Raw genomic sequence first — 14,132 nt, forward strand, 5'->3', positions numbered from 1 at the left:
TTGCCTTTAAAGTAAAGCCCAGGTATTTGAACCCTTGTTGAATTGAAAAAGGAGCGATGCCCAACAGGTCTGATATCCAATGAACAATCTCCATATTCACATCATTGTGAAACAGAGAAGATTTTTCCTTATTTATAAACAGACCTGTAGCTTTCTGGAATTTTGAAAGGATATCGTTTATGCAAGCCCAGGAGGCCCTGCAGAGCATAGCGAAGATGAGAACATCATCGACAAAAGGATTATGTGAAATGGAGATGTTCTTACAGATCTTAACCGGACGACATCTCTTATCCTTGACTGCTTTGTTTATTTATAGATTAAGAGAGTTCATCACCAGAATGAACAGCAATGGGGAAAGGGGACATCCCTGTCGGAGTCCTCTCTCTGCTTGGAAAAAAGCCGAGGGAATTCCATTCACAATCACCGAATATTTTACATTCTCCACACAAGACATGACCCAATTGACACTTTGGGACTTCAGTCCTATCTTAGCCAACAATACTCTCAAAAAGCCCCAATCTACACAATCATAAGCTTTTTGCAAGTCAATCTTGAGGATAGCCGCATCCATATTCTTTGACAGCATTGTAAAAAGACTTTCTTGTGTCATGGCAACCGCGTCCAATATGAAACGGCCCTTTAAAAATGCATGTTGGTCTCTGGAGATATAGGAATTTAGAATAGGCTTCATTCTCTCCGCAATGATTTTTGAGATTATCTTAAACATGATGTTGCAGAGTGAGATAGGCCGAAAATCCTGAAAGGATTCAGACCTATTCTTTTTTGGAATTAGCGCAATGAAGGTTGAGGTGGTAGCCGAGTGAATGTTTCCAGACATCCGGGATGCTTCAACCATGCGTAGCAGATCTGATTTGAAAAGGTCATAGAAATGAAGGAAAAATTCAATTGGCCAGCCGTCGGGCCCCGGGCTTTTATCCTTTTTGAAGGATTTGATGGCCTTTAGAAGTTCATCTTCAGAGATTGGCTTTAAGAGATTTACTCTTACTTTATTATAGACAATTTAAATTTGTAAATAGACTTTATAAATAAGTTTAAGGTAAAGTGAGATCAATATCTATAGTTAAAAATGTTGTTATATATATATATATATATAATTAATGATAAAAAGAATTGATATTTATTATAAATTAATGTCTCTACATTTACTAGCTATTTAATTTATGACTATGTTATTATTCAAAAATATTTAATAGATTCTTTTTATTACGTTATATAAATTTAAAAACAATTATTAATTAAGAAAATACTTATGATAGGTGAGTCATCAAAATTATTCGTATCACATTTACTAAATTTTTAGGATAATTATAATAATTGAATTAGATCTGAAAAATTAAAACTAAAATTAAAAAAAATCATAATTTTCTACCATTAATTCCAACTCATTTACACTATAAAAACCATTGCTATAAAAATTAGATAATATCATAATGTTTCTCCAAAATTATACCATACTTGTCTAAAGGACAAATGAATTTTGATCATTCTATTGCATATTTAAAGTTCATGTCCAGATTTTCCACATTCATTCTTTAAAACACAAATTTTGTTAAACTAACTATTTAAATTCTGTTTTCTGAAAATGTACTTTGTATTTGATAAAAGATCCTGTGATATATTCTGAAAATATAGTTTCTATTTGATAAAGCTTCTCTGATATATGCCAATATTATGTAGGAACTCTTCCTTTCAAAAACGTGATTAACAAATTGATTGATCAGTAGTGAATTAAATTAATCCATTTTAGTTTCAATTTTTCTTTCCATGGATGTTATTATTAATATTAAGTTTTTTTTAATGAGAATTAACAATAATGATATGTATATCAATCTTATGTAGGAACTTTTCCTTTCAAAAAAGTGATTAACAAATTGATTGATTAGTAATGAATTAAATTAATCCATTTTAGTTTCAATTTTTCTTTCCATCGATGTTATTATTAATATTAAGTTTTTTTTAAATGAGAATTAACAATAATGATATAATAATGATATGATAAAGAATGTTTAAAATATTAATAATAATATTAAAAAAAATAAAATAAAATATTTATTATGAGTATAATATGTCATTGGTAAAAGTTAAGAGGGTGAGGATAAAAACATTCCTCTCAATCACAAATTAAATCCTAACAATAAAATTTACAATATTATTATTTTAATTAAAAAATTTAGTTTTAATTTTATAGCTTAACATATTTATAATGATTTTCATGAAATTTATGACATGTTATTTGTAAGAGTTGAACATGTATGAGGATAAAAATCATTTTTCTCCATCACATGTTAAATGCAATTGGTAAAATTCAAAAATTTAATTTTTTATAAAAAATATAATTTTGATTTTATATATTAATATATTTATAATTACTAAATTCACAATTTAGTAATTAATAAATCCTAGTGAACAATATTATATTGTTTTGTATATAGAAATTGTTCCATATTACTTAGCTATTTAAATTTTTAAATAAAATTGTTTTATAAAAATCTTTAATAAGTTGTTCTAAAAATTGCTTATAAGTAGTAAAATAATTTTATAATTAAAATATTTAGTAATATAAATTTAAAATAAATAAATGAATTCATTCATTTAAAATTAATTTTATAATTAAAATATTTAGTATAACTTGAAAAATCTTTTAAATTTATAAAAGAATTTAAAATAAATAAATGAATTTATTCATTTAAATTTAATGTATTATAAAAATAGGCATTGAATATTTCAAAACCTCTTTTTAAATTTATATATTTTGCAAATTAATAAGACAAAATAGAAGAAAATGATTTTATGAATAATGAATAAAATACCTAAATGGTTTGAGATTACAATTATTATTAAACTTAGGCTTTTGTCAAATCTTCAATAATTTGAGTAGATTTTCTATAGGAAAAATGGAAAACAAAAAAAAAAATTGATGATATGGTTTGTTGCAATCAATATAGTTGTGTAAATGAAGAACAACACTTTAATTAACAGATTTTCCAAAAGAAAGAATTGATGACAATTTACTGATTAAATGCAATCAATGTGAATCTCCATCTCCATATGTTAACAAATTTTAAACTCGAAAAAAAACTCACTCAAATTTAATGTATGATACAAATATGCATTGAATATCTCAAAACACCCTTTTGAATTTTTTCCTTGCACAATTTCATAAGACAAAATAGAAGTAACTAATTTTATTAGTAAATGAAATACCTAAATGGTTTGAGATTACCATTATTGTTAAACCTAAGCTTTTGTCAAATCCTTGATAACTTGAGTCAATTTTTTATAATAAAAAAATGGGAAACAACAAAGACACAATTGATGGCATGGTTGCTGCAATCAATATCGATGTGTAAATGAAGAATATCACTTTAATCAACAGATTTTCCAAAAGGAAGAATTGATGATCATTCATAAAGTGCAGTCAATATGAATCTCAGCTTCCTCATTGCCAATAAAAAGTTAAACAGCTTCCTCATTGCCCATAAGAAGTTAAATGGCTTCCCCATTGTATATAAAAACACTTTCCTAATGTATACAAACATTTAAAAACATGTATTTTGTTTTCAGTTAGTATAGAATGCATTAAGAATTGAGATACTAAAAAAAATTGATAGTTAATGGATCCAAAATTAAATTATTTATATAAATACAAATTTCTCATTTTAAATTTTGAAATTGTTGTTAATTATTTTAATTAAAATTTTAAAAATTATAATAAATTTTAAATATTCTATACTATATTTTATATTAAAAAAATTATTTAGTCAAACTTAAATTTAAAAATTACCTTACTATTAAATTACAACATATCTATTGACCATAACTGAAAAACTTGCACCAAAAAGAACAACAAAAAAGCTAATTCCATCCCTTTATAATATGGAGCATGTGTAAAAAGTAAGATTAAAGTAAAAATCAACATATTAACCTTTTAATTTAAAAAAGTTTAATTGGTCTATAAAAGCATACATATATTGAAATACAAATATTTAAGTTCATTTAAGATCTTCAAGTCTATATTTTACTTAATAGAAGAGAAACCTAATTTGAAACGCCTACCTACCTTCATACCTTCATAGAGGATATAAAGATGCTTGCTAGTGTTCCAATCTATATTGAAGCCCTTCATTTAAGATCTACAAGTCTACCTTCTACCTAATGGAAGAGGAACCTAATTTGAAACACCGACCAATCTTCATAGAGGATATGAAGATGCTTGCTAGTGTTCCAATCTATATCTAAGCCCTAAACCCTTACAAATGGTGGAAAAGGGTTCAACCTTATTGTATTCCTCTCATGATGCAATCCAATGTACAAAGAATGATAATAGTACAAATAAATACATGAGGAAGTTTGTCTCAAGATAGTACTTCTATCTTGGACACTATGGTTGAGAAAATATCTCAACAACACACTAATCTAGGAGCCTAACTAGTTGGAGAGAATCTCTCAACCAACTAAACCTAAACTGACTCCTAACCATGAGGAACAAACTCAATCTAGAAAGGTAAGATTAAATCCAACTGTCTTGATTTTAATTAATTTAATTGTTTTGGACTTATAATTGTGTTCATCACATGAGAGTGAAGCTAACATTTGCGTAGCTCTAGCTACCTTTGTGTCAGTCTCTTCAATCATTGTGCTAACCCTCAGGCACTATCTCTACCTCTCTGCTATGTACTCATTGCCCCTCATTCTTGATCTCCAACTAGCTCCCCAACTTGCTCTATTAGTTTCCCATGTTTCCATTACCTTAGGCCAGCTTCTTAGCACTAGTTTGCCCCACGAAAATCCTTCTGACGTTTCTCCAAGGCCCTGGGTCAGCCCTGCTAGCCTCTGCGTAGTTCTTAAACCCTCCGTGTTAGGCTTTTGCCTCTCTACTTCAACTCTCTGGCCTTTTGCGTCACCCACGCAGGGCCCTTAGCCTCTACGCAATCTCTAGCTGCCTTTGTGTGGCTCCTGCTGCCTCTGCGTAGCTCTAGCTGTCTTTGCGTCAGCCTCTTCAGTCACTGCGTTGACCCTCAAGCACTATCTCTGCCGTTGTGTAGCTCTGATTCCCTTTGTGTAAGCCTCTTTAGTCACTGTGCTGACCCTCAAACACTATCTCTGCCTCTCTGCTATGTACTCATTGCCTCTCGTTGCAACATACCACTTGTTCGAATTTTCTTAGCAAACCCCGCTCCAGAAAATCGAACTGACTGATCAATCTTGGTGTATCTCCAAATGACCCTCAACCACCCTCTTATATTTTTCCTATTGAGTCTTCAACGACCGAAATTAAGTCTCTAATCAACGGCTAAAATTAAATTTCACTTGATCCATGTCATTTAGAACATTCTCACCCAGTTTCATATCAATACTCATTAATATTTTAATTTTTCTAAGCTTAAATTTAAGAGCCCCATTAAAAATATTATTTATTTTAATATCTCTCCAACCAGGTGAAATTTCCCCAAACCATTTCTAGATATTGGAAATTTCATGTGCTTTAGCATCTCCACCAATTTTCATGCCTAGATCACATTTGATGCTACTACAAATCAACACATTTTAGTGTCAATTTTTCCTTCAATAAATGTTATCATTAATATTAAGTTTTTTTAATAAGAATTAACAATAATTATATGATAAATAATGTTTAAAATATCAATAATAGTATAAAATAAACTATTTATTATGAATATAATATATCACTAGTAAGAATTAAAATGGAGAAGATAAAAAACATTCCCCTCAATCACAAATTAAATCCTATCAATAAATTTACAATATTATTATCTTAATTAAAGATTTTAAATTTATTTTTATATGTTAACATATTTATAATGATTTTCATGAAATTTATAACATGAACATGTGCTAGGATAAAAATCATTTTTCTCACTCACAAGTTAAATGCAAGTGGTAAAATTCAAAAATTTAATTTCTTATTAAAAGATTTTAATTTTGATTTTATATATTAATATATTTATGACTAATAAATTCACAATTTAGTAATTAATAAATTTTAGGGAACAATATTATGTTGTTTTGTATATAGAAATTGTTCTATATTCCTAAGTTATTTAAATTTTTAAATAAAATTGTTTTATAAAAATCTTTAATAAGTTTTAAAAATTGCTTACAAGTAGCAAATAATTTTATAATTAGAATATTTAGTATAACTTAAAAATAATTTAAAATGAATTTAAAATAAATAAATGAATTTATTCATTTAAATTTAATGTATTATAAAATATGCCTTGAATATTTCAAAACATCTTTATGAATTTATTTATTTTGCAAATTAATAAGAGAAAATAGAAGAAAACAATTTTATGAATAACGAACAAAATATCAAAATGGTTTGAGATTTCAATTATTATTAAATTTAGGTTTTGTCCAATCCTCAAAAATTTAAGTCAATTTTCTATAGAAAAAATGAAAAACAACAAAAATAAAATTGATGATATGCTCTGTTCCAATCAATCTGGTTGTGTAAACGAAGAATAACACTTTAATTACCAGATTTTCCAAAAGAAAGAATTGATGATAATTCTTTGATTAATGCAATCAAGGTGAATCTCCATCTCCATGTGTAAACAAATTTTAAGCCCACAAAAAAACTCATTCAAATTTAATGTATGATACAAATGTGCATTGAATATCTCAAAACACCCTTTTGAATTTTTCCCTTGGACAATTTCATAAGACAAAATAGAAGTAACGGATTTTATGAATAGTAAATAAAATACTTAAATGGTTTGAGATTACCATTATTGCTAAACCTAAGCTTTTGTCAAATCCTTAATAACTTGAATCAATTTTCTATAATAAAAAAATGGGAAACAACAAAGACAATTGATGGCATGGTTTGTTGCAATCAATATGGATGTGTAAATGAAGAATAGCACTTTAATCAACAGATTTTCCCAAAGGAAGAATTGATGACAATTCATAAAGTGCAGTCAATATGAATCTCAGCTTCCTCATTGCCAATAAGAAGTTAAACCACTTCCATTGCCAATAAGAAGTTAAACCACTTCCATTGCCAATAAGAAGTTAAACAGCTTCCCCATTGTATATAAAAACACTTTCCTATTGTATATAAAAAATTCAACATTTAAAAACGTGTATCTTGTTTTCAGTTAGTATAGAATGTATTAAGAATTGAGATACTAAAAAGAAATTTAATACTGGATCCAAAAAAAAGTTATTTATATATATACAAATTTCTCCATTTTAAATTTTGAAGTTGTAGTTAATTATTTTAATTCAAATTTTAGAAATCATAATATTTTTTTAAATATTTTATACTATATTTTATATTAAAAAAATTATTTAGTTAAACTTAAATTTAAAAATAACTTACTATTAAATTACAACATATCTTTTAACCAGAACTTAAAAACTTGCACCAAAAGGAACAACAAAAAAGCTAATTCCATCCCTTTATAAGATGGGTGAGAAATAGAGTTAAAGTAAAACTCAACCTATTAACCCTTTAATTTAAAAAAGTTTAATCATTCTGTAAGAGCATATATTGAAATACAAATATTTAAGTTCATTTAAGATCTACAAGTCTACCTTCTCCCTCATGGAAGAGAAACCTAATTTGAAAGCATATCTGAAAATGCTTGCTAGTGTTCCAATCTATATCTAAGCCCTAAACCCTTACAAATTTTAACGATATCTATAATACTAAGTAAAAACAACATGAGCCTGCACTCTTTCAGGAACCTGTCTCATTTTACATGTTTTAGCTAGAATAGGAAGACAGAAAGCCCTCATCCTCTATGAACAACTGAAGATTTTTGCTCTGAAGCATGAAATCCACTGCTTCTGAGTTAAAGTCAAAAGCACATCCCAATTTAATCAACTCACATAGTCCTCCAACCAAATCTGGAAATTCTGGTAACATACCTTGTGAGATTACCTCAGCAAAATTAGTGACAAACATCATCTTTGCCTTTTGGTTGTTTCTATCAGGAACCTGTATCAAAAGCCTCTTGGAGCTTTTCTCCCATCTTACCATAGCTGTTGGGTTTACTTTAATATTCTGTCCTGATAATAGAGAATATTCTACAATGAGTGGTTCTACCACTCCAAACACAGGACACTCCATGAGAGACTTGACAAGTTGATGTCTCTTTTGAAAGTGCAAATTGAAAGAAGGCTTCGCTAGATAGGCAACACATACTCTGTATAACCCCATCGCCACTATCCCCTCCCCAAACTTAAGCTTCTGCCAAGAGATCCTCTGTTGCATAGAAATCTCAGTTTTGGTTACAGCTTGAGATATATTACGAACGCCCAGATGGTTATAAATGGAGAACAAAGAGTCCAAAGGTATTTGAGGATCAGAAGGTTTCGGTTGCCAAGTAAAATTTACCATTGGTGAACGTCCTTTGAATAATTCTTTAAGCTGCAAGTCGTCTGGGATATATGCTTGGGTTGCACTACTAACACGGATATCTCCATTATTTGTGCGGACAGGGACTTTACAGCCGCTTTCAAGATATTGTTTCGTGAGAGAGGAGGAACTCGATCACTCATGCACAATATGTTTCCATACCAGACAACACACTGATTCAGTTATTCCATGGTTACCATTTTCTCCCCAATCCCGCCACAGCAAACAGTAGTCTTCAATTTTTGGATAGTTGGGTACGCGAAGAGACTTTGAAAAGAAATTGAGCAATTGTTCATCGTACCAGTTTTCCAGGATCTTCAACCTCGAGTTGAAAAGCCCATTTACGTCATGAATCACACAGGATCCTGTCGGCATCCATTCTTGCTCATTTGGAATCCAAATTGGTAAAACCCCACTTACAGAAGGCTCCCACTTTGAAACCTGGAGACACCTATATAGCCTTTCTATGGTTTTGAAATCTGTATGCATCTGAATATGATGATCAACAATAACATCGCATCCTCCTCCAACCTCAGTGACCACTCCTATCTTTTTAAGAGCATCTTTGAAATCATGAATAGCATACCCATAGAATGCCTCGTCAATACAAGGAACATCATCCTCTTCCAAATGCTGAGCAAACCTGCCTATCCAATCAAACAAAAAGGACTTAGCAGGAGATTCGAAACCCCTACCTGTTTTCAGCCATTTGCATTCTGATACACTCTGTTTAAAAGAGGGAGGTAGCTCCTGGGAACTTATCCAATCCAGCAGAACAAATGCACTCTCCTTATCCAAATAATTAAAAGTAAAATGGGCATTTGGAGGGGTTAACTGTGGAATATCTAATGCACCAAGCTGTTGTTTCACGAATGAAACCAAATCTTTACCCGCTTCTGTCAAACCCCGTGCGCAACGAGGTAATGTAAGATAATATTCTGAGAGTGCAACAAAGTTTTGCCCAGTCCATGGATGACTTCCCATTAACTTGGCCCACTTGCTTATTGATGCAGGAAGTAGGATCTTTACAGAACCACCATGTTCTCTGACAGTACCCCACCCATCCACGATAGGAATAGTCGAGCAAAGATCGAACAAATCTCGCTCTTTGATGTACCTATTTACAGATGAAAATGGAAAAAATTTGCAGCATTGATAACAAGCGTACTATTTTTTGAAGATTTTACAACCTCCTGGAGCTGCTTGGCGAAACTTGAGATTGAAAGCTCTGTAATTTTAGGATACTCTTCCAGCCACTTACGCAGTTTCTCACCTTTGTTACCAGGCAACTCTACTATGGCCTTCTGAATATGTTCAGGCATAAAATAGTGTCGGGCAGCACTTTGAAGCTCTCCAGACCATTGTGCCAGCCACGCTATGTGCGACTGCTGTGAAGAAAAATATATTCTTGTGCCCGGTTGATTATTTGATACCCTTGCCAAAGCTGTGATGTTGGCAGACTTTACATACTTCAGGAAGGGAGTATTTTGTAGGTGACTTGAAAATTCAGACTTCCAATGTTCAGCAATGAAACAAAGAAGTTCCACATATAAGTTTTCCGACAGACCATTCACCCAACCAGATGACTTAATGCAACCAGCATACCAATGATATGAAACATTCTCCACATTCAAGAACTTCAAGATATTAGAAAACTCAGGCTTATCAAGGCAGGAATGGACTGTTTTGTCTTCTCCAGCCACGAAAGCGTCCAGGCTGCTCTGCCAACTTGTTTTCTTGCTTTCTCCAGAAGATTTCTAAATGCTGACAGTACTGTCCGAGTTTCTGTTGGCCTACCGAAATCTTTGTCAACATAGCTGGAATCGCATAAGATTATTTCGTCCATCCTTAACTGGGCCTGAATGCCAGTTCTTACTTGTTCCAGCTGCGGGTAATGAGGGGCTTCAACAGGGATGTATTTATAAAATTGAGATTTTGATGAAGGGGGCGAATCAGAGTGGACGAGAAAATGAAATGCTGAACGAAAAGCTACCGGAATACAGTCTAGTATTCCCTGGTTCCATTTGTTGTCAAAAATAATATTCTCTCTGGAAGAAACCAGTAAGAAATCTGCTTGTATTAAAAACGGAAAACAGGTGACCATTTCTGTGGGAAGAAAAGCATAAATGCTGGGAGCTGCTATGTTTTCTCTTGTAAGGCGTTTATCAAAGGGGAAAGCCAGAGTAATCGCCAATGTTTCCAGGTCTTTCCTCTGCTCAACCTTGTACTTTTCTTTCACAGGAAAACGTTGCCTCCACATGTAATAGCTGGATTCCCCTATGGAATGTTTATTCTCTTCACCTGACAAATGCAGAGTGAAAAATTCACTGTCATCACTCTTAGAACTCTGAAAGTCCGTCTCCCGTGAAACGGAGATTGAATTAATTTTGTTCAGACTGGGATACACGTGAAATTCACGAACTGAAAGCTTCTTTATCTTAGACATGAACAAAATAACTTCAGGATGAATATTGGAGAGCTCTTGCTTCACAGCTTCAACCTTCTCAGGACGCAAAGGTAGAACTATAACAGTATTAGGAAGCCGGCGCCCATAAATTTCTTCAATCTCAGCAAGGCTGGGTTTTCTTTCAATCCATTCTGGGACGATATATCCAATGTTGGCATCACGAGAAGGGACATCGTTGAATCTTATCTTATAGCCATTGCTGAAAATACAGGGCTGGCTTGTGATTAAAAATACGCTCTTAAATCCAATACCTTCAACCAAAAAAAATATAATTAGATAAGTAAAAAATAACATAATTCAATCAGACATTTAGTCCAGTAATGTGTAATATTATGAAGTATTATTTAGAAATTCAAATTCGGATTCAAAGTTTCCAAGTTTAAATTAGGGGTGAATTGAAAAGAAAAAAAAATTAGTATCAGATTGATAAAAAAAAATTGAAATTTTTTTAAATATATTTGAAACCTATACACAATATGTTATTCTACATTACTCTACTATCAGCGTTTTCCAAAAAGATGGGTATTTTTTTAGAGATGGGTGTGGTGATATATGGTGAGCAAAAATATATGTGTATATACGATTCCAAAGGCTTATTCTATAAACTAGTGCGAAAGTAATGTGTAAGTATATCTGTCTCTCTTAAAATAAAATAAAATATTCTCTAAATAGAAAAGTCAACTGTAATAAAAAAGAAAAAAAACATATGGTATGCATATTTAATTTAATTTAATTAGTTGTCCATATGAACTATTGTTTGTAATTTCATGTAAAGTCATTAGTAATTAAAAAATATGAGTAAAATGTTTAGACCATTAGTAATTACAAAAAATATGAGTAAGATGTTTAGACTTTATGTTTTTCAAAAAATATTCTATAAAATGGCTCAATACACATGTTATGTAATCTCTATAACATTCAAAAATACAATTTAAAGGATAAAAAATTAGGCATTTTTTTTGCATTCTAAAATATGTTTGCAGGTAAAGAAATTTGATATCTCGGTTCATGTTAGATCCATGCTTAAGATGGATCTATGTTGGTGGTTAAGAATATGTATTTCCTCCTAAGAAGTCACAGGTTAAAATCCAAAGGGAACTAGAGTATGTACACTTTTACAGACTCTAGAGACAGAACACTAACCTATACATTTTTCTCCAATGCAACCTTCTTCCCTTACCTTCTTTAGAAATGGTGAAATACGGTTCAAAAGTGTATGTGGTAAGGTATATAGTTTGTGTAAGCCTAACAATTAAGAATATGTATTTCTTCCTAAAAAGTTACAGGTTAAAATACATAGGAAACTAGAATATATACCCTTTTATAGGCTCTAAAAAGAGGCAGAACACTAACCCATACTTTTTTCTCCGATGTAATCTCATTCCCTTACAATTTTTAGAGATGGGTGTGTACAGTTTTACAGACTCTAGAGACAGAACACTAACCTATACATTTTTCTCCAATGCAACCTCCTTCCCTTACCTTCTTTAGAAATGGTTGTGGTGAAATACAGTTCAAAAGTGTATGTGGTAAGGTATATAGTTTGTATAAGCCTAACAATTAAGAATATGTATTTCTTCCTAAGAAGTTGCAGTTTAAAATCCATAGGAAACTAGAATATATACACTTTTATAGACTCTAAAAAGAGGCAGAACACTAACCCATACTTTTTTCTTCAATGTAACCTCATTCCCTTACATTTTTTAGAGATGGGTGTGGTGAAATACAGTTACTAGAAGTGTATGTAGTGAGGTATATAGTTTATGTAAGCCTAGTAGTTAAGAATATGTATTTCCTCCTAAAAAATTACGGGTTAAAATCCATAGGAGACTGGAGTATATACACTTCTAGACTCAGACATGAGGCAGAAAACTAACCCATAAGAGTATATGCACTTCTATAGACTCATACATGAGGCAGAAAACTAACCCATAAGAGTATATACACTTCTATAGACTCATACATGAGGCAGAAAACTAACCCATTACTTTTTCTCCAAAGTAACCTCCTTTCCTTGCCTTCTTTAGAGATGGGTGTGGTTAAATTTAGTTACCAGAGTGTAGAGTGTATATGGTGAAATATATGATTTGCCTTCTTTAAAGATGGGTGTGGTGAAATTTAGTTACCAGAGTGTAGAGTGTATATGGTGAAATATATGATTTGTGTACAACTAATAATTAATAATATGTTTTTCCTCCCTAAAAAATCATAGGTTAAAAAAAAACAAAAAAACAAACTAAAATATAGTGACTTTTATAAACTCTAACCAAAAACAGAGCACTGACCCATACCTTTTTCTCCAATGTAACCTCCTTCCCTTTTCTTCTTGGTAGATCTTCCAACGCTACATATAGAATCAATGTTATGTTTTTGAAATCCAATCTCATTGTTAAACACCAAGAGTGTATCAGTAGCACTCACTTCACATATATCCTTACTGGTAATTACAAATTCCAAAGAAGGTTCGACCTCAGATGCATACTTGTTATCCTCTGCATTCTGCAGTAAAACACCATTTTTAAGGTACTGAAAACAAAAATGTAAAAGTACAGTTAAACCTATTAGATAATTTGAAGTAGGTTGCCTAGGAATTACCTGGATGAGTTCCATAAGAAAATGCACATCCTTGCTGTATAATTCAGCAGAGAGATGTTTCACCGCTTGGTGCAAATCTTCTGCAAGGGGATTATCAGGAGAAAACTTGGTCTTCCGAATGTGTTCAATGTGCATTCTCTGTGTCGCCATAACTGCATATGCAGGGAGCTCCAACAACACCACTGTGATAATGCAAACCAAATCCAGTAGCAATATGCCTATCTCACTCAAATCTCGGGGGCAAACTTAAGCCCTTCACTGCATTATATTGATCTCTGCTATCGACGGATGCAAGGGTGGTAGTCTCTGTCGCAGGCAATCTGCTTTACGAGGTATACTACTCCTTTGGGGAGTAGTCTACCTAGGCCTTGCCATCTATAATGGCGAAATACTGTATGAAAATAACTGTCACCCCATTTCCAATAAACTACGAGAATATTATTTATAATTAGTTATTGCAAAATTATACACATATTTACTTTATTTTGTTTTCATGGCAGGTGTTGGGTTTAAAAGCGTGTTTGTAATCACAAGTCAGCCTTGCATTTTTAGCAATGGCTATAATATAAGATTCAGCGACGTTCCTCTTTCTAACGCAAACATAGGGTATATCGTCCCACAGTGGATTGAAAGCAGACCGAGTATTGGTCAGCTTGAAGA

At 31.7% G+C, this 14,132-nt stretch overlaps 1 protein-coding gene across 1 annotated transcript; it reads right to left on the reverse strand.

Annotated features, from left to right (window-relative positions):
* Positions 1 to 8,545: 8,545 nt before the first annotated feature.
* LOC149200964 (uncharacterized) lies at positions 8,546 to 13,687 on the reverse strand. The gene is made up of 5 exons (XM_089401140.1): positions 13,473 to 13,687; positions 13,169 to 13,376; positions 10,140 to 11,128; positions 9,656 to 10,047; positions 8,546 to 9,527 (listed from the first exon to the last, which is right to left on the reverse strand). The coding sequence occupies exons 1-5, from the start codon at positions 13,620 to 13,622 to the stop codon at positions 8,546 to 8,548; spliced, it is 2,721 nt and encodes a 906-aa protein (XP_089257266.1). The 5' UTR covers positions 13,623 to 13,687.
* Positions 13,688 to 14,132: the final 445 nt, after the last annotated feature.

This window comes from Pinus tabuliformis, chromosome 2_1 (genome assembly GCF_031772625.1).
Source record: "Pinus tabuliformis cultivar Carrire ecotype Pingquan chromosome 2_1, CPIR1, whole genome shotgun sequence".
NCBI classification, from domain to species: Eukaryota; Viridiplantae; Streptophyta; class Pinopsida; order Pinales; family Pinaceae; genus Pinus; species Pinus tabuliformis.

What these genes read in the sequence shown, in the direction of transcription:
- LOC149200964 (XM_089401140.1), bottom strand. Translation starts at nt 13,622, where the DNA reads ATGGCGACACAGAGAATGCACATTGAACACATTCGGAAGACCAAGTTT. An exon ending in TTCTTATGGAACTCATCCAG is followed by an intron (nt 13,377 to 13,472) that starts GTAATTCCTAGG and finishes GTTTTACTGCAG; the next exon opens with AATGCAGAGGATAACAAGTA. An exon ending in CTGCGTAAGTGGCTGGAAGA is followed by an intron (nt 9,528 to 9,655) that starts GTATCCTAAAAT and finishes ATCTGTAAATAG; the next exon opens with GTACATCAAAGAGCGAGATT.